This window comes from Chlorocebus sabaeus, chromosome 14, assembly GCF_047675955.1.
Source record: "Chlorocebus sabaeus isolate Y175 chromosome 14, mChlSab1.0.hap1, whole genome shotgun sequence".
NCBI classification, from domain to species: Eukaryota; Metazoa; Chordata; class Mammalia; order Primates; family Cercopithecidae; genus Chlorocebus; species Chlorocebus sabaeus.
In genome coordinates, this window is record NC_132917.1 from 95932620 (window position 1) to 95953463 (window position 20844).

The 20844-nt window shown below is 38.2% G+C and overlaps 1 protein-coding gene across 2 annotated transcripts in view; it reads right to left on the reverse strand.

The window, feature by feature from the left end:
• Nucleotides 1–20844, reverse strand: part of LOC103241220 (E3 SUMO-protein ligase RanBP2) — a 69111-nt gene that overhangs the window by 1246 nt on the left and 47021 nt on the right. Inside the window, exons 20-29 of one of the 2 annotated variants that reach the window (XM_073023167.1) lie at nt 15484–20635; nt 14542–14619; nt 12002–12172; nt 11290–11382; nt 10842–11020; nt 7873–8077; nt 6582–6683; nt 2414–2574; nt 1123–1396; nt 676–1001 (exon numbers count right to left, since the gene is read on the reverse strand). In XM_073023167.1, coding sequence (XP_072879268.1) covers nt 676–1001; nt 1123–1396; nt 2414–2574; nt 6582–6683; nt 7873–8077; nt 10842–11020; nt 11290–11382; nt 12002–12172; nt 14542–14619; nt 15484–20635 — 6741 coding nt within the window. The remainder of the gene's footprint in view (nt 1–675; nt 1002–1122; nt 1397–2413; nt 2575–6581; nt 6684–7872; nt 8078–10841; nt 11021–11289; nt 11383–12001; nt 12173–14541; nt 14620–15483; nt 20636–20844) is intronic. The other variant, XM_073023166.1, reaches the window with a different exon arrangement.

A 20844-nucleotide genomic window follows, 5' to 3' on the forward strand; every position in this document is an offset into this window, starting at 1 on the left:
ATTAATAGGAATCCTGAGTAAAACACTAAAATACACACAGAACTCATCACTACAGGATAAATCCTAAAGCCCAGCTTTCCTGAGTATAATTTGAAACCTAAGAAATTCATATTGTTGGAAAGAAGATGAAAAATGAAAAGGTTTTTCCCATCCCGTAGTCTCTATCTACTAGGTCTCAAGTACTGAAAATTTAACTTTTTTTTTTTTTTTGGACAGGCTGTCTCACTCTGTTGCCCAGGATGGAGTGCAGTGACGCAAACCTAGCTCACTGCAGCCTTGGCTTCCTGGATGCTCCCACCTCAGCCTCCATGTAGCTGGGACCACAGACGGACACCATCACGCCTAATTTCTGTTATTTTTTGTCCAGATGAGATTTTTGCCACATTGCCCAGGCTGGTCTCAAATTCTGGGGCTCAAGCAATCTGCCTGCCTTGGCCTCCTAAAGTGCTGGAATTACAGGTGTGAGTCATTGTGACCAGCCTAAATTATTTTAGGGTGAAAGTTTTAGGCAGGAACAGGGAATGGGTAGTGATGCCATGTGATTCCATGTGTGGAAAACCTAAAGAAATCTTAAACAAAACTACAGGATGAGGTCCAGGAAAAACACCCAAATTTCCCGTTAGTGTGGTGCATTCTTTAAGACCTCAACTGCGGTATGTACTTAATAATACCTACTTGGCAAACAAAATCCGGAATTACTCTGTGAAAAATGGAATTCTTGAAACCAAAGCCTTTCTCTCCAGTGCATAGTGCTCTGAAGTTCTCAGCAGTCCGAGGAACAATGTTCGAAAATAACTCCATAGTTATCCGTCCTAGAGGTTCACCGTCCGCACAAACATCAAAAAACACCACAGGATTGGTCTCCTTTGATAATTCTGCTGCATGTCCTTTCTGGAGTTGCAATAAATTCTGCTGACATTCTTCAAATGTTTTCTTGAAACAATCAGCTACTTCTTTAGTTTTAAATCTCACTGCAAGCTGTTCTACTTTTGCTTCTCCATCTATTAAGGAGGGAAAGGGGAAGGAGTGACCTTAGTGTTAAAATAACTGTTGTAAGTTGTTTTGTTATAGATTTTAGAAAAGTCCAAAAACTGAAAAGTACATTTGAATGTAAAAACTCACCAGCATAATCTGAGGCAGTCCAAACTAAAGCATTATTTGAAACATTTAAGGGCTTTAATTCCATTGTTTTAGTAATAACGTGGTTTGCACACACTTTAAAAACCTGGTCTCTTCTCATAAGGATCCGGTAATAATTCTTCATTGTATGCCAAAGAATCTTTATATCTCCAACACCACGTTCCTTCCACTGACTGACATCCCGATCCCATCTATAAAGTTTGGCTCTCTCTTTAAACAAAATTTCTTCATCTTCTTCTCCAGATTTTACTTCTACCTATAATAGGAGATGAAATACTCTATAAGCTGCTGCTTATAATAAATTCCATGACAAATTTCAAAGATCCAAATTCCTTTTTTTTTTTTTTTTTTTTTTTTTTTTTTGAGACGGAGTCTGGCTCTGTCGTCCAGGCTGGAGTGCAGTGGCCAGATCTCAGCTCACTGCAAGCTCCGCCTCCCGGGTTTACGCCATTCTCCTGCCTCAGCCTCCCGAGTAGCTGGGACTACAGGCGCCCACCACCTCACCTGGCTAGTTTTTTGTATTTTTTAGTAGAGACGGGGTTTCACCATGTTAGCCAGGATGGTCTCGATCTCCTGACCTCGTGATTCGCCCGTCTCAGCCTCCCAAAGTGCTGGGATTACAGGCTTGAGCCACCGCACCCGGCCAAAGATCCAAATTCTTTTAAGGCATTTTCTTTGTGATGACAAAGAGAATTTGTTAATATAATAATTGGTTATATATCTTAGGGCTAGGAATACATCTGATGTGGCTGAGGGAGTAAAGACCTGATTTGTCATTAAATATTTTCTTTTATATAGTATTCATTTTCCCTTTGGAAATTAAATGCTTTTCTTTATAGGAACAGAGGTTTCAAAAGTGTCTGCTACTGAAGAGAAATATAAGATACTGAGGTTAAAAATGACAAAATAATTTTCCTAGAACAATGTTCTTGTCCAAAAAACACAGATTAATGTTTATTGAAAGGACTTTCATGAGTATGAGGTTAATTTTTCCCCAGAATCATGTTATAAAAACCAACATGATATTCTAGAAACATACGAAAAAATTATTTCTTCCCAACAATTACATAATTTACAAACCAATATTTATGTAAAAACTGCAAAAAGATAATTTATACTTAAAGGCTAGACATCTAACAAATAGAGCTTCCATTTCAAACTGTAAACATTCTTAAATGCAAACAATGATACCCTGACGATCAAGCCAGGGTAAGTTTTAAACTTAAAAATGAAAAATAAGTTATTAGTAAAAGTTTAATTCCTTAACATTTACCTCTGGTAGTGACACTATTGGTTCAAAATGGATATCTTCATTATGAACTACTTCTTCATCACTACCATCTTCATCTTCACCAACTTTACCAATTGACTGGGTTCCGACTGACTGTGTTCCAAACACAGCCGCTCCAGTATTTGCCCATTGGAAATTTTTATCTGATGAATAAATCAAGATATTTAAACACTGGTATCTATTTTTTACATTTTTCATCCCCCTCTTATTTTATCAATCCTTCTAATTCCCGATGATGTAATATGTGCATCAATTTTAAATGTTTAAAACTATATTATTCTAGTAAATTCCTCACGCCTGTAATCCCAGCACTTTGGGAGGCCAAGGTCACCTGAGGTCAGGGGTTCCAGACCAAACCATAGCCAACATGGTGAAACCCTATCTCTTCTAATAATACAAAAATTAGGCCGGGCACAGTGGCTCATGCCTGTAATCCCAGCACTTTGGGAGGCCAAGGTGAGCGGATCGCCTGAAGTCAGGAGTTCGAAACCAATCTGACCAACATGGAGAAACCCCATCTCTACTAAAAATACAAAATTAGCTAGGCATGGTGGCACATGCCTGTAATCCCAGCTACTCGGGGGGCTGAGGCAGGAGAATCACTTGAACCCAGGAGGCAGAGGTTGCAGTGCACCGAGATGGCGCCACTGTACTCTAGCCTGGGCAGTAAGAGGGAAACTCCGTCTCAAAAAAAAAAAAGCCAGGCGTGGTGGTATGCGCCTGGGGTCCTAGCTACTTGGGAGGCTGAGGCAGAAGAATCGCTTGAACCTGAGAGGTGGAGGTTGCAGTGAGCCGAGATCGCCCCACTGCAGTCCAGCCTAGGCAACAGAGCAAGATTCTGTCTTAAAAAAAAAAGTTAGCGGTGTGTGGTTGTGGGTGACTGTAATCCCAGCTACTCAGGAGGGCTGAGGCAGAAGAATCGCTTGAACTTGAGAGGCAGAGGTTGCAGTGATCCAGTATCGCCCCACTGCACTCCAGCCTGGGCAACAGCAAGACTCTGTCTTACAAAAAAAAAAAAAAATCAGCCGGGCGTGGTGGCAGGTGCCTGTAATCCCAGCTACTCAGGAGGCTAAGGCAGGAGAATCACTTGAACTTTGGTGGCAGAGGTTGCAATGAGCAGAGATCATGCCATTGTATTCCAGTCTGGGTGACAGAGCAAGACTGTCACCAAAAAAAAAAAAAACAAAAAAACCTTCATACTGGGAGTACAGAATACATGTGTTATTGTTTATGCTTAGAGATACAAAGATAACACTGTCACTGCCTTGGATAAACTTCGTAATACTAAACTACACAAGGACTTCCAGTAAAGAAGTTAAATTCTTTACCTACTTTTATTTCAAGTATTCACCTTGAAATTTTGTAAACTTAGCTCAGCAGGCCAAACTTGCTACTTCCAAATTAGCCACAATAGCCTAAACATGTTTATAATTTCTGCATCTCTACTTCTTCCTGAAGAAGCTAGTGCTGGAATGTAGATTTCTTGGCTGGGCTGGTGGATAGCAGCCTTGGGAGAACCTCACTGACTTCAACTGCCCAAAGGGTATTAGACTGTTAAAACATCCTGTTTCTGTGTGGGGGAACAATGATGGTCTCTCTCTTGCATACCTGCAAGAAGGTGAGAACTAGAAACTTCTCCATCCCACACCTCAATTTACATGACCAAGTCCCCACTATCTTAGAGGAAAGAAACACCTCTCAACTTTTCATCATTTGCTGAATCACTGTCTTGAAGAAACCTACACCTTCTGCTAAAAACTCTTAAGAAAGAAAAAATGTCACAGGGTCCATAACTCAGTATCTTAAAGAACACAATAAAAAACTCTCTTTAAGAAGGATTTAATGGAGGGGAAAAAAAACGTTTTTAAAGAGGAGAGAGGGAGGGCCAGGTGTGGTGGCTCAACACCTGTAATCCCAGCACTTCAGGAGGCCGAGGCGGGCTGATCGCTTGAGGTCAGGAGTTCTAGATGAGCCTGGCCAACATGGCAAAACCCCATCTCTACTAAAAATACTAAAAGAATTAGCGGGGTGTTGCAGCACACACCTATAATCCCAGCTACTCAGGAGGCTGAGGCAGAAGAATCACTTCATCCTAGCAAGCAGAGGTTGCAGTAAGCTGAGATCTGCGCCACTGCACTCCAGCCTGGGTAACAGAGTGATCGTCTCAAAAAAAAAAAAAAAAAAAAAAGAGAAAGACAAAAATTCTTAAGGACATAAAACAATTGTATTGCAAAGGAATGATCCAAGAACAAAAATCACAGGTTGCATGGGGACTTCCTGAGACCAGTAACCACTGATCTGGATGAGATATCAACTTAGGGGCTCAAAAATAACTGTTCAGGGCCAGGTGCAGTGGCTCATGCCTACAATCCCAGCACTTTGCAGGGCCAAGGTGGGAGGACTGCTTGAGCCCAGGAGTTTGAGACCAGCCTGGGCAACATAGTGAGACCTCTGTCTCTACAAAAAATGCAAAAATTAGCTAAGCATGGTGGTACACACCTGTGGTCCCAGCTACTTGGCAGGCTGAGGTGAAAGGATTGCTGAAGGGCCCAGGAGGTCAAGGCAGCAGTGAGCTGTGTTCATGCCACTGCACTCCAGCCTGGGCAACAGAGTGAAATCCTGTCTCAAAAACAAAAAAACACAAAATTGTTCAGCAACTTTTTTGTTGAAAGCAAAAATTTAAAAAATAACCCCAAGGGACATGTGGCAGAAGAATTCAAAATTATTTCAAAATAGTGGTTCTCTACCCTGGGAATACATTAGAATCAACCATTTGTAAAAATATGTGTAATATATCAGTATCTGGGTCTCACAGGTCATAAGGAGGTCTACAGTGATGTTACTGTAAGTGAATAATTAATTCAGCAAGCTTTGAGACATTAGAGAAAATAAGATTGAATCTCTAAATTATCTGGAAATTAACAAAAGTATAAAGATTCCCTATGAAAACCTATGGATACAAACAAAACTGACTGCAGGGCATTTACAGTTTCAAATACTATTTTTAACAAGCACAATCTAAATTAACTAAAGCATTCAGTACACAAGAGCTTGGTGAATAATCTCACTAAAAATGACAAGTGGTAGTGAGAAGTGAATGTCAATGCATAAGGCTTATTTAGGCATGATTTTCCTCCTGATATGTGAGTATTTTCTACTTTACACTTTAGTGTCCAATATTGACATAATACTTCAAAAAGGCTACACTGATTAACAAGGAGCCTATCTATTTTTATTTGGGATTTTTTTGTGTAAGTGTACCTACTATATTGCTTATTTGCTGACACACTACCCTTTGATTTCAGGCTATTTAATAAATTAAAACAAAAATAAATAACATCAGTGAAGCCCACGAATTCCAACATAACATCACATCTGAAGGTAATTTCTAAAAGTTTTATGTGTTTCTACAGGTGGCAGGAGCTGTGAAAAAAGTGCAAATATGGAGGAGGAAAGAACAGAATTCTGAACTGCATTAATCATTTAAGCATATATCCTCAATAAAATGTATTCCATAAATCAAACACCTTGTACTAGAACTATTTAAGTGGTGCTATAAAGAGCAATGTGAAAGATATTACAAGAATGAGAAAATACAATGAATGGTCTTATACTGGTAAACCCGATACAATCAGGGAAATGGATTATTTTCTAGAAATGTTACCAAAATGGATTAAAATTAGAAACTCCACTAAAGAAGATGGGCAAGCACACCAAATATAAACTTAGCACAATAAATTAGCACAACCCTAATACTGAAATCCAAAGATAGTACAGAAAACTACAAAATCATATCCTTAAAAAGTAATAAACTCACAAATCCTGAAATATTAACAAATCAAATCTGAAAGTATAGTTAAAAGAATAATGACCAAAGTCAGAGTCATTCCAAAGCTCGAAAATGGTTCTGCATTTCAGAATGGGGAGGACTATCAGCATGGCTTACATAAAATTTAGAGAAAATTCTTATGATTATGTTGATGTCAAAAAATAATAAAATGTAGAAGCCCTTCATTATTAAAACACTAAACAAACCGGGGGGTAAGGGAAGAAACTTCTAATTTAGTTACATACTGCAACAAAAACCTAGTTTTTCAGTTGTGTTTGATTCTGTAACAATGTCATTCAAAGTCTCTCCTCTTCATCTTACCTTTAGAACCAAAAGCAAAATCTCCAGAATTACTGGAAGCCAAGTCTGCAAATGAGAGCCCTGTGCTACTTCCAAATCCAAATGAAACTATTTTGCTTTCCCCTGGCAAAAGAAAAAACAATTTACTATTTCATTTGTGCTGAATATCAAAGCTTTACCCAGGACCTAGAGAGAACAGTAGAGCCTTGTATACTCTGGGATGAGGGGAGTTATTTCAATTCTGACAAGTTACAAAATACATCCAATTCTGAGCTGCTTCAGTATTACTAATTTTACAGGTGCTATTCACAAAGAATACTACAATACTACACCAAATGCATGCCAAAACTTATTTTTTATAAATGAGATGTAGAGCTATCTATATTACACCAGATAATAAACTACCGTTTCTGCTCTATGGAGCCTACTATACTCCAAACCAAGCATTCAATCAAAGGCAGGGTTTTAGGAAACATCTGTATAAAAACTTTTTGTGTTCTGTACTATAAATAAGCTCATAAAAACCAAATGTCTCATTTACACTTCGTCATAAGGACTTTTGGGGTCTTCTCTTAATTCTGCTGATGTGAAGCTGCATGATCTCTGAAAGCCCCATGCCTTATTTTCCTCATATGAAAATATATGAGGCTTTAGGTATGAAGTCATCTTCTTCTTTTAGCACATTAAGAATCTCAAATGCTTATAAATGTAGTATTTGTGACACTGAAGGCTATTTCTTTTTTTAAAAGTAGTAATATACACAAAGCAATACAACTTAAACTTCCCACTTCCATCCCCGAAATCGAAATGAAAAAGAGAGAAAGCAATACCAAATATGTTACTGTAACTGAATAATTAATTTAGCAAGCTTTGAAACTATTAGAGAAAAGAAACATTAAATAGTACCATAAAACTTTCTTAAATCCCTATTATATTTCTACAATTTCTTCATAATTAAAACACTTTGAATATGCTTGAGTGATAATATAATTCAAACAATATTTAAATGAAAACGCTATCACAAAGGAAATTACATGTAACAACACTCTTGTCTTTTAAACTTAGGAAAATAGGTCAGAGTCATAATGCTTTGTATTCCCTAATAACCACAACTCTATCAATAAAAACATATTTGTTGGCAAGATAATACAATTTTTCTGATTATTACTACTACTACTAAGATGCCCCCTTATATACACATCAAAATTTGTTTTAAAGGGAGTTTTCAGGATCTGCCTTTAAAAGTCTATCTTCTCAAATATAAATTAGGTGTCCCTTATGTAATACATGATAAACATATATCAAGTTTTACCTTGGCTTGTAGAATCTGTATCAAGTTCCTTTCTAGTTGACAAATCTACAGGTTTGTCCATAGTTTCAGAGGAAACAGATGGTGAACTAATGGATTTGGTAGTAGAATCAGGTTCTTCAGATTTACAGAAAGAAGGTACCATCACTTCAGTCCCACCTGTATATACACTGTCAGTTGTGCTAGTTATTTCTTCTGTCTGAGATTTCTGCAAAGAGGAAGTCACAAAACACTATGCCACTTAAATGCTAAATTACAAAAATGACTATATAATCTATTTCAAAGGGAACTGAGAACTTGGGCTTCTGGAGAAGATAGAATAAACCCTATCTCTCCCCAAAACCTACAACTAGATGCCTAGACTGAAACATACAGAGCACCTCTAAGCAGCCTTGGAAAGGTGGATAAAAACAGGAAGAAAAAGGATCTTGGGACCAGAGAGATAATCTAGAGGTTAAGATCCACGTGGAGTTTTTCTGCCACTCCTATAACCCAGCCTGGGTGCTTACAGCAGCCAGAAAAAACTGGAACTGCCAATGGCACAATGTCAACAAAACAAGAGACTCTACTTTCTTCTCAAGTACCCATGAGACATTCACCAAGACAGACCTCACAACATTTATGAGAACTGAAATTATTCAAAATGTTTTCATAAACCATAAAGGAATTAAACTAGAAATCAGTAAGAGAAAGATATACGGAAGGAAAATCACCAAATATCTGGAAATGGCACAGTAGCATCTAATGTACAGATAACAAAGAATGTCTCAAGGAAAATAAGAAAATATTTCGAACTGCATGAAAGAGAAAATACCACATATTAAAACTTGCCAGTTGCAGATAGGAAGTGCTTAGAAGGAAACTTATAGTATTAAATACTTATACTAGAAATAAAGAATGATCTTAAATTCGTAATTTAAGCTTTTTTTAAATTAAGAAACTAGGCCGGGCACAGTGGCTCACGCCTGCAATCCCAGCACTTCGGGAGGCCAGGGCAGGAGGATCATTTGAAGTCAGGAGTTCGAGATCAGCCTGACCAACATGGTGAAACCCCGTCTCTACTAAAAATACAAAAATTAGCCACGCCTATAATCCCAGCTACTCAGGTGGCTGAGACACGAGAATTGCTTGAACCCAGGAGGCGGAGGTTGCAGTGAACTGAGATCATGCCACTGCACTCCAGCCTGGGAGACAGAGCAAGACTCTGTCTCAAAAGCAAAAAAAAAAAAGAAAAGAAAAGAAACTAGACAAAAGAGCAAAATAAACCCGAGGCAAGAAGGAAAGAAGGAAATAATAAAGAAGAGAAATAAATATTATTTTTTAAAACTTAAGAAAACTCCAGACATGGTTTCATTGGTGAAAACAGCTCAACATTTAAAGGGAAAATGGCACCAAGTCAACACACTCTCTTCCAGAAAACAGCAATACAGAAAATGCTTCTCAATTCATTTTATGACACCAGTATTACCATTTTTTTAAGAGGTGGTTTCACTATGTTGTTGTCCAGGCTGGAGAGCAGTGGCTATACACAGGCACAATCATAGCGCACTGCAGCCTGGAACTCCTGGACTCCCGAGCAATCCTCCTACTCCTCAGCCTCCCAAACAGCTGGGACTACACACACACATCACTGAGCCCAACCAGCATTACTCTTACATGGAAAACAAAGACAGTTTCAGAAAACTACAAGTATCCTGATAAATATAAACCCAAAAATTTATAACAAGATTTATGCAAATTGAACACAACCACATATCAAAATTATACCCTGACCAAGTGAAGTTTACCCTGGAATGCAAAGTTAATTTTCTGAACATTTGAAAATGCAATGTCATTCACAGATTTAATAAAAAGAATCACGATTGTATCAATAGTTAAAATTTTTGACAAAAAGGTAAAAACATTAGGTGATGATGTATCAGTGTAGATTCATCAACTGTAACAAATGTATAAGCTTTTCTTTCCATAGAAATTTTAGAATTCACTTATGTATATCCATAAAGAATTCCTTGCCAGGCACGGTGGCTCACACCTGTAATCCCAGCACTTTGGGAGGCCAAGGCGGGTGGATCACAAGGTCAAGAGATCAAGACCATCCTGGTCAACATGGTGAAACCCTGTCTCTACTTAAAAAATACAAAAATTAGCTGGGCATGGTGGCGCGTTCCTATAGTCCTAGCTGCTCAGGAGGCTGAGACAGGAGAATCACTTGAACCTGGGAGGCAGAGGTTGAGGTGAGCAGAGATTGCCCCACTGCACTCCAGCTTGGCAACAGAGCGAGACTCCATCTCACCCAAAAAAAAAAAAAAAAAAAAAAAAAAAAAAAAAAAAAAAAATTCCTGGAGGGGTTTTGACTGGTATTGTATTAAATCTATAGATTAATTTTGGAAAACTGATATTCTAGTTATTTTGAGTTTTCCAATCCAGGAACAGTATACCTTTCCATTAATTTAGATTTTTTATTTCATCAGTGTTTTGTGGCTTTTGGTATATAGCTCTTGTGTAGAACAAAATTAAAATTCCTTATTTCCTGGCCATAGCTGATTTAGTCTAGACCCCTCAACCCATTTAGTAGCCACAACCCATTATTACTATTTGGTAAGAACATTCTAGGTCAGGCGCAGTGGCTCACACCTATAATCTCAGCACTTTGGGAGGCCCAGGCGAGTGGATCACCTGAGGTCTGGAGTTCAAGACCAGTCTGCCCAACATGGTGAAACCCCGTCTCTACTAAAAATACAAAAATTAGCCAGGCAGGATGCCACCACAACTACTCGTGAGGCTGAGGCAGGACATTCACTTGAACCTGGGAGGTAGAGGCTGCTGTGAGCCACGAGCATGCCATTGCACTCCACCCTGGGCAACAAGAGTGAAATTCTGTCTCAAAAATAAACAAGTAAGAACATTCTAAAGTTTACCGCATCAACAAAAGCAATGGAACTAAAAGGAAAATTTATTAGAGATATTCTTACCTGAGCTTCCTGAACTTTTTGAAGCTCTGATTGAAAGTCTTCCCCATTTCCATTGTCTTCATCAGTATCACTACAGACTCCACAAAAAAATGTAGGTGGAAGTTTTAACGTATCTGCTTTTGCCTTCTCTTCAACTGTTGGTTTCTTTTCCCAAACAATAATACATTCTTTCTCATTATCTGAAAAATCAGTACAACACAAGCAAACGAAATTAGATGAAGCCCAACTTCTCTACAACAATGGTAGTCATCAATATAATCTACAGACCCAGGTAACAAGACCTGTACATGCTAATGAAAAACAAGGACCACCCAGAAAAGAATATTTTTCACCTAATGTTATAAAGTATTTTAAATCACCATGGGCATAGTAAAATTCAGACTAGGTTATTCCTTCTAAATAGAAGACTTGTTAAAAGCAGTATACATGTCCTTTACATTGAACATACCTGCTGTATTTTCTTCCAAGGGTCTACATTTTTCTGAGCCATCCAGATACAGTTTTCCATTAAGTTTCTTGACAGCTGTTTCGAAATCTTCATCTTAAAATACAATTGATTAAAAGAATTTCTAGTTAATTTTGGGGGGTTTTCCTTGCTTAGGGACTATCTCCAACTTCACCCTTTCTCCCTCTCCCCATTTGAATTGCAGTCAATTTTGCCAATTTTATATCCTTAATACCTCTCTTACTGCTAGAGCTTTAGCTCAGCCTCTCATCTTGTTTGAGCTGCTCTCATTTTAACTCATCTTCCAATCTCCTTGTCCCATAATCCAATACTGTATACCACTGTCCAACTGATTCTATTGAGACTTTTATTTAACTGCCCAGCTTAAAAAATGGCATACAAAGTTTTCCATTGGAACCTTGTCTGCCTTATCTCTCTCTTCCACATCTTTAAGACTCCAGAAAAATTATGATTATTTTAAGTCCCCTCACAACATGTGCCTGGCACATTAGCCATCCAAAAAATGCTTGCTCAATTATCACAGTCCTTTTAATCCTTATATCCATTGACCACTTACACATACATTTAGGGTGAATATACCTGCAAGGATATTAGTGATAAGTTCTAAGAGGCAGGCTTAAAATAATTACACCACACTCCCAATTTTACTAAGATTAGCAGGAACACAGTGTTTTTGAAATAACAAAAGTTTTACCATCCTCCTCTTCTTCACTAACATAATCTGGTCTATTCTTGTAGCAGAAGAAAGTTGGAGGAAGTTTCAGTTTGGTTGCAAGGGCTTTCTGCTCAGCGGTTGGAGTTAGTTCATATACAATGAGAACATCATCATCTGAGGGAGAATCCTCAGGTTTTTTCTTCTCTTTTGCTGTAACACCAGTCAAAAAAATTGACAAAGGTAAGGTATTAAGTATTCACATTAATACTCTAACTGAAAATAAAAACCATAGAACTTGTTTGCAGGTTAAAACAGCATACTGATAAAAAAAATACATATACTTTGAGGCAGAGATGTACGATAATCATGAATTAGAATTAGCATCCTGATTTAGTGTTCTACCAAAAACCCTTAGTGAACATAGAATCTATTTAAAACCAAAGAAAACAAAAAAGTCTTGTTTACTTAATAGTTATTGAAAAGAATTACTAATTTCTAGAATTTAAAAAGGTTAAAAATCTGAAAGTGTTGCCTAACTATACTTAGCATACAGTAGGTTTATGAAAATATCCATGCATTTGCAGCAACTAAAAAACATCTTAAAGAAAACATAAGCAAGTATTAGTAGACATATGAAACTAATCCAAAGCCAACTGTGATTAGTTCCTGTAAGGAAAGTTAACAATTGCCAAGAATGGAAGATGATTAGAGTTGCATCTGCTTTGTCTACATTCAAGCATGATACTAGATAAAATTAAATAAAAACTGTTACTCTATGGGTAACTAACACTATAAAATCTAAGATGATTCATATGGCTGAAAACCACCCATCTCCAGCCACCATCAATGCAAAGGGCAAAAAATTAGAAAGAGAAAAAACTATATGCAACCTGTTCTGATCTATTAATGTAAAGAAGAATTTCTGGCTAAAGGAGTTTAATAAAGTAAGCCGGTCAAGAAGCATGCCATGTATACCAACTGGTGACAGGGAAACATTCTGAGAGCTAATGCTGTCCAATATGGTAGCCTAGCGACATTCTATTAAAACCTTACAAGGTGGCTAGTCCAAATCAAGACATGCTAATACTAAGTGTAAACACACACACTGGATTTTGAAGACTTGGTGAAAAACAATAATGTAAAATATCAATTTTTATGTTAATTAGAAGTTAAAATGATATTTTGGATATCATGAGTGAAATCAAATATATCAATAAAATTACTTTCATCTGTTTCCCTTTTTAACTGTTTCTTTTTATTCTTTTTAATATGGCTACTATAAAATTTATTTATTTAATTTATTTGAGATGTGGTCTTGCTTTGTCACCCAGAGCTGGAGTGTAGTGATGTGATCATAGTTTACTGAAGCCTGGAACTTGTGGGCTCAAGTGATCCCTCTGCCTCAGCCTCCCAAGTAGCTGGGATTATAGGCACAAGCCTGCACCAAATGACAATTTTAAATTATATACACAGGTTATATTTTATTTCTATTGGATGACACTGCTCTGGAGAACCAGCACCCTTCCTTTCACAATGTTAAATTTGTCCTTCTCCTTCATTATAAACAAAAACTTAGTATCATTTCCTAGCTAGGAGAAATAACAGTACATTGTAAGATAAAGGTTCTTGTTCCAGTTCTGCTATTACTCAGTAACCTTGGGTAAATGAGATAGCCTCTCTTCGCCTCAGTTTACTCATGTCTAAAGTCTTCATTTTCAAGGTGCCTTGGGACAATGACATTATCAGATTCAAAACAGAATAAGGCTCTTTGTTCTACAGTAGTGTATAGACACATTCGATCTTAGGTCAGGGATTCCTAACCTAGAGCTCACAGAAACTGTATGCAAGTATACATCCACTTTTAAGTTCACACTTTTCATATTTCTCAAAGACTGTATCTTTAAAAATAAAAGATTAAGAGCTACCTTAGCCAGTAATAAAACTGGTATACTTAAAAAAAATCAGAGATTGTTACTTTATCATTGTACTTGTTTGGCATGGCTAAGATGTGTTACTGGTCACTAATGGTGAGATTTCACTTCCCTAACCTTTCTAGAAGGCCTTCAACAGATCCCACTTCTTGTTCCACTCTAGTAGCCACACTTCTAAAAATATCTGTGCAACATATATAATACACAAGCTGTAGAATGCTGGCTGTTAAAAATGGGGTCCATTTTCAAATACAACATTTTTCTAAACCATGCACAAAAGAACAGCCCTACAGGGACACTCTTCCATATTGTATACATGCCGTTGCCAATACATTTGAATACTGGCAAACGTTAGTGGCTAAAGATTAACATTAGATAAAACATAGGTCTTCATTGAGCAGACTTGAAATAACAGAGTAATGAAGTACATTACACATCAGCATCCCAGTATATTTTAAAAAACAAACCAACAATAAAGGATGTCATGCCACCAGTCAAAAGGTGCTTTGCTTAAACTGGCATTCTTCAACATGCATGTTGTAGTGTTAAGTACTTAATTTCATACAGCCACAGTTATTAATACTTTGCTAAGGGCTACCAGCTGCTAAAAACTGCTGTTCTCTCATACTGAGAATGCTAGTTCTATACCTTTGTTCTCAGGCTGTGAGGAAGGGGTGCTAGTCCAAAAGGCCATGGGATTAGATTTAAAAAGGCTAAAATTAAATCCTAGAAAATAAAGAATATTTCATTTTTTAACATTTTGGGAAACAAAATGAATATGCTTTTAAAACATAAAAAGCCAGAATCCCTCAATTTATACCAGCAATCTGATTGTCTTATATATTCATTTACCCCTGTAGTTTCATTCTTTGCTCATTTAATAAATGAGCAAGACTAACATACAACATATAAAATGAGAACATCTCAGTATCATGTTCTTTTTTTTTTTTTTGAGACAAAGTCTCACTCTGTCACCCAGCCAGGCTGGAGTACAGTGGCATGATTTCAGCTCACTGCTACCTCCATCTCCTGTGCTCAAGTGATCCTCCTGCCTCAGTCTCCTGAGTAGCTGCTAATTATAGGCACGCACCACCATGCCCGGCTAATTTTTGTATTTTCAGTAGAAACAGGGTTTTACCATGTTGGCCAGGCTGGTCTCAAACTCCTGAGCTTAAGCGATCTGCCCACTTCAACCTCCGAAAGTGCTGGGATTCTAGGCATGAGCCACTGTGCCCGGCCTCAATATCATGTTTTCTGAGTGACAAACTGAACAAATGAAAATGAAAACTTTAAAAAAAGACTCACGTTAACGCGCATGATTCAAGCATGAGTCCGTACACTGTATGAGTTCTTTTGCTCTGCCCTAGCATGATAGAAGTATCTTCCAGTTACTGAAATGTCTTAAACTAAGTTCTGTTGCTCTTTGAAACCTCACCGTGAACTTATTAAGGGAGAAAAATACATTGCTCAAATATTTTGGGGGTGTTCACAAAGCATCGTTTATATCCCAACATCATTATCCTACAAAGAGTGCATCAAGCTAAACATTAAAAGAAAAATTGTGCTTAACTTTAACAACAAAGTACTTACCCTTTTCTGGTGTTTTAAATGTGTAATTGATTGAAGATTCTTCCGTTGGAAAGGAAGCAAAGAGATTTTTGACTTTGCTATCTGAAGACTGTTCGATATCAGAGTTCTTTGACAGTTCACATTTGTTAGGTTCCACTTTGCTTTCAGATCCACTCTGGGCTACTGAACTAGTTTCGCAATTGTTACTTTTCAAAGGTGCATTAAAACTAAATCCAAACAAAGACCCAGTGGCTGAACTGTTGCCAAATGCAAATGGTTTTGATTTTTCACTACTAAAAATGCTTTTAACAGACTCTGAACCAAATACAAACTTTGGAGGAGAAACCACTGCTTTTGTTGTTGTTTCAGATGTGCTAGACACTTCAACTTCTGAAGTTGCATCTGCTACATCATCACCCTGAATAACATCTGTCCTCTCTCTTGTGGTCTCTTCTAATACAGCTACAGCAATTTTGCCACATGGTGACTCTCTGGGAGTGCCTGACCGAGAAACATGAGGTGTTATCAAAGAATCTTTTTCCTGGGCTGTTTTTGCTTCATCAAAAATTTTCTTAAATGAGTCTGCAACATCCTGTAGTTTAAAACGAACAGCTAAATGCTCTACTTTTCTTTCTCCATCTGCAAAATCACATGCAGTCCACACCCATACTCTTTCTGTCCCTTTCATATTTTGCAAAGTCATATCTGGAGTTATTCTGTGATTGGCACAAAGTTTTAATACTTGGTCCCTTCTCATCACTATACGAACTTGCTTATTATCATAATTCTGTAAAATCTTTATATCACCAATGCCCCTTTCTTTCCACTGACCAACATCTTTATCGTATCTGTAGAGTTTTGCCCTGTGACTAAAAACAACTTGTTCATTTTCCTCACCACTGGATACTTCAACTAGATCAGGTAAAGGAACAACAGGTTCAAAGTACTGTCCATCTCTCTCTTCTTCTTGAGTAACATCAGATTCTTCATCAGTGCCAACTGATGTCCCACTCTGATTCAACTTGGCAGGAGACTTAGATGGACTCAAAGCAGATTTAAAACTGAAGTTAAATCCTGTTGTTGACTCACCAAAGCGGAAAAGATTTTTTCTCACAGGGCTACTTGCCAATGGAGAAGCATGTACTGAGCTACTACTAACACTATCATCCAAAGCATCTTCCCTTAAATCATAGTTATCCCATTCTAATGTGGGCCCAGTGTTTTCGGGATTGGGTTTTATTGTTGTGTCTGAGGCACTGGCAGAACCTGTACCTGAATTCTTATTCTCTTCTTCAGTGACTTTTGCTTGATCATTTGTCAAAAATGTCTTGAAATCTTTCAGTCCACTCTTCATTTCTTCAGCTCTCTGTATTAACTTGGCAGCTCTGCCAGTATCTACAAGTTTATGGGGAGTTTGAAGTGGTATGTCTAACAGAAGCCGCTGGCATTCCTCAAACTTCTGCTTGAATTCTTCAGCCAGCTCTGGTGTTTTAAATTTTGCTGCCAACTGCTCTAGTTTGGCATCACCATCAGAGAAATCACTGGCTAACCACATCCATGCTCTGTCTGATCCAGAGAGAGGCTTCAGATTCATTGTAGTCGTTATCCAATGATTAGCACACACTTTTAGTACTTGTTCTCTTCGCATCAGCATTCTTAGTTTGCCATTGACCTCATTTTTGAGAATTTTTAAGTTCCCCAAGCCCCTTTCTTTCCACTGACTTATCTCAGCATCAAACCTAAATAGTTTTACCCGCTGTGAATACAGAACTTTTTCATCTTCTTCTCCTGTTACAAGTTCTACTTTTTCAGGCATTTGAACTACTGGTTCAAAATGGATGTCATCACTGTCCTCAGTCTTATAGGCATCATCATCTTTCTCAAAGTCACCAGAAGTGTTTGCTTTATCGGCCATTTTACTACATTGTGATGAGAATAATTTTTCTCCAGCACCTGAAAATCCCTTGAAATTGGGGTCTTTTTTGCCAAACTGAAATCCTTCTCCTGAGGTTGATTTTGCAAGATCTGCAAATGTAAAAGTGCTACTTGTTTGACCAAAAATCACACCACTACCATTCTTCTGGCTACTAATATCCTGAGCCTGGAAGCCAGAATCATTTTCAAGAGGCTTTTCACTTTTCTTTTCTTGATTCCCTGGTTCCGAAATGCCAAATTTAAATCCATCAGCAGATACAGGGATGGAAAATCCTTCTTTGGTTGACTTAAATTCTGTATTAGAAGAACCCTGAAACATAAATGAAGGTGAATTTTCTTGATCCACATGCCCAAATTTGAATCCTTGCTCTGTACTGCCAAACTTAAAAGCTTTTTCTGAGAAATTACTTTTAAATCCTGTTCCCACCTGACTTCCAGAAGAGTCATGCAACTTCATTTCTGAGCCCAATGTGAAAGCTGAAGGAGCTTCTGCAATAGGTTTATGAGTTGGTTTAGAGGCATCACAAGCCACACATGTTAAGGAAGAACTCTCATTTTGTACACAGCAAACACTACAATCCCACTGTCCTTTCTTGATGAACATTCCTTCAAATCCACTCTTTGGAGCCTTGCTTACCTCCGAAGAGGCAGGTGTTGAAATTGCAGTTGTTTGATTTTGTTTACTTGGATACTGACAAGCAATACATTTGGAAGCACTGGCTTCATTTCTTACTAAGCACATACTGCAATCCCACTGTCCTTCCTTCTTAGTGAACATTCCCTCAAATCCACTCTTTGGAGCCTTGCTTGTCTCTGAAGAGGCAGGTGTTGAAATTGCAGTAGTAGTCTGATTTTGTTTACCTGGATTCTGACAAGCAATACATTTGGTAGCACTGGCTTCATTTCTTAGTAAGCACACACTGCAATCCCACTGTCCTTCCTTCTTAGTGAACATTCCCTCAAATCCGCTCTTTGGAGCCTTGCTTGTCTCTGAAGAGGCAGGTGTTGAAATTGCAGAAGCAGTTTGATTTTGTTTACCTGGATTCTGACACGCAATACATTTGGTGGCACTGGCTTCATTTCTTACTAAGCACACACTGCAATCCCATTGTCCTTCCTTCTTAGTGAACATTCCCTCAAATCCGCTCTTTGGAGCCTTGCTTGTCTCTGTAGTATTAAACTTAAAAGAGACAGGAGCTGTAACAGAAGTAGATGGACTTGGTTTATCTGGATTCTGACAAGCAACACATCTTGTAGCATTTGCTTCATTTCGCACTAAGCATGAACTGCAATCCCACTGTCCTTCCTTCTTAGCAAACATGTCCTCAAATCCACTTTTTGAAGTTTTACTTGTCTCTGAAGTACCAAACTTAAAAGAGGCAGGTGTTGGAATAGCAGTAGCAGGTAGGCTCTGTTTTCTCGGATTCAGACAAGCAGCACATTTTGTAGAGCTCCCCTCATTTTGTACCAAACATACACTGCACTCCCACTGTCCTTCCTTTGTAGAAAAAACAGATCTGAAGTCACTGTTAACAGGTTTAGGAAGATCTCCCTGGCCAAATGTAAATGAAGCCTGATGAACAAATGAAGATCCACTTTTGTTAGCAGATTTTGTATTCTGACACGCAATGCACCTAGATACAGTAGGTTCATTTCTTACTAAACAAATACCACAATCCCAGTGACCTTCTTTCTTTGGAGTCATCAATGCAAATCGATCTTGAACATTCTCTGGGCCAGTTTTAGGAGTAAAAACAGTTTCAGCTAATGGTGGGCCAACGAGTTCTTTATTGCTTGGGTTTAGATTTTGGCATGATACACATTTCTTAGCAGTTGCCGCATTCTTTAATGAGCAGCTGTTACAATGCCACCAAGACCCTTCTTTCTTTCCAACTTGAAATTCAAAATTCATGTTTCCAGCATCAGATTTGCAAATATCCTTGTTATCATGACTTGTGGGTTCTTTCACAATTCTGATAGCCTGATTTGATGCTGTGGCTACATTTGTTCCTGGGGCTTTTAAAATGCTCTGGGCTTCTTCAAACTTGCACTTAAAAAGTCCTGCTTCCTCAGGAGTTTTGAACCTAATAGCAAGTTGTTCTGGTTTTGGCAACTCATCTGCATAATCAAGGGCATGCCATACAAAAGATCTGTCTGATCCAGCATTTGGTGTCAATTTCATATCTGGACTGATGTAATGATTTGCACAGATTTTCAACACTTGCTCTCGTCTCATTAGAAGGCGAATTTTACCAGATGTTTTATGCCTCAGTATTTTTACATTGCCAATCCCACGTTCCTTCCACTCTTTGGATTCTACATCAAAACGGAACAATTTCGCACGGTTGCAAAAGAATTCTTCTTCATCTTCCTCACCAGTTTTTACTTCAATCTTATCAGGAAGAGGTACTACAGGCTCAAAGTGAGGACCATCATCATCATCATCCCCATGGGCACTTCCTCCATCTGTCTCATGATTCTTGTTTGCTGTCTCTAAAGTGGGTGTTCCAAATACTGATTTCCCTGGACCATGGAAAGTAAACATATCATCACTTCGCCGAAAACCAGAGTTCTTTTGCTGAGCTGACCCCATGTTTTCTGTAAACGAAATTCCAGACACATTTTTGCTTCCAAAATTGAATGTATTTCGAGGCCCAATGGTCTGACCACCAGGAATTGGTTTGGGTCCACTAGAGCCATCTCCTTGCAAGGGTTTATCTGAAGTCAGGAGGCCTAAAAGGCTTTCACTGTTACTGTACGCTGCAGGAGGGGGCTGTGCCACAACCTGTGGTGAGGAAAATGTGAAGTCACCATCATTCGATTTGAAATTTGAGTTAAATTTAAAAGGAGGTGGCTGTGTTGTGTGTGCTGGTGTTGGCAAAGATGGCCTTATTCCTTCACCTGGCATGGGCTGAACAAAATTAGTTTTCCCAAATTCTATAGTCTTAGATTCTGCAGATCTTGAAGCATGAGCCGCAACTGGAGGTTTTGTGAAATATCCTGGTTCTGGCAAAGGTGGATTTGTGCTTGTCTGCTGAACATTGTAATTAAAGTAATCATCACCCCTGGGCGATAGAATTCCTGTTGCAGGAGACTCAAAACGCAATGCAGGAGGACCATACATCTCCTGAGAGAACATACAAGCAGATGAGCTTTGCACTGGTGGTGTGTGCATCTGTTGCGGATAGGCATAAATATGCTGTTGGGGTGGAAGCCTATTCATGCCATAGACTGGGCCCTAGAAGACAGAAAGTTAAAACAATTTGTAGATTGTCTATAAAACTACAGATAACTAAATGCAAACCAATTCTCACAAACTTCAAACATGAATATTAAGTGAAGAAGATATCATTAGGGGATGTAGTACACATCATTAACCTGTTTATGCCAGAGGCTGCAAATTTTCTGTGTGAAAAATCAGACCTTGGCAATGACCCTGAGCAGTAA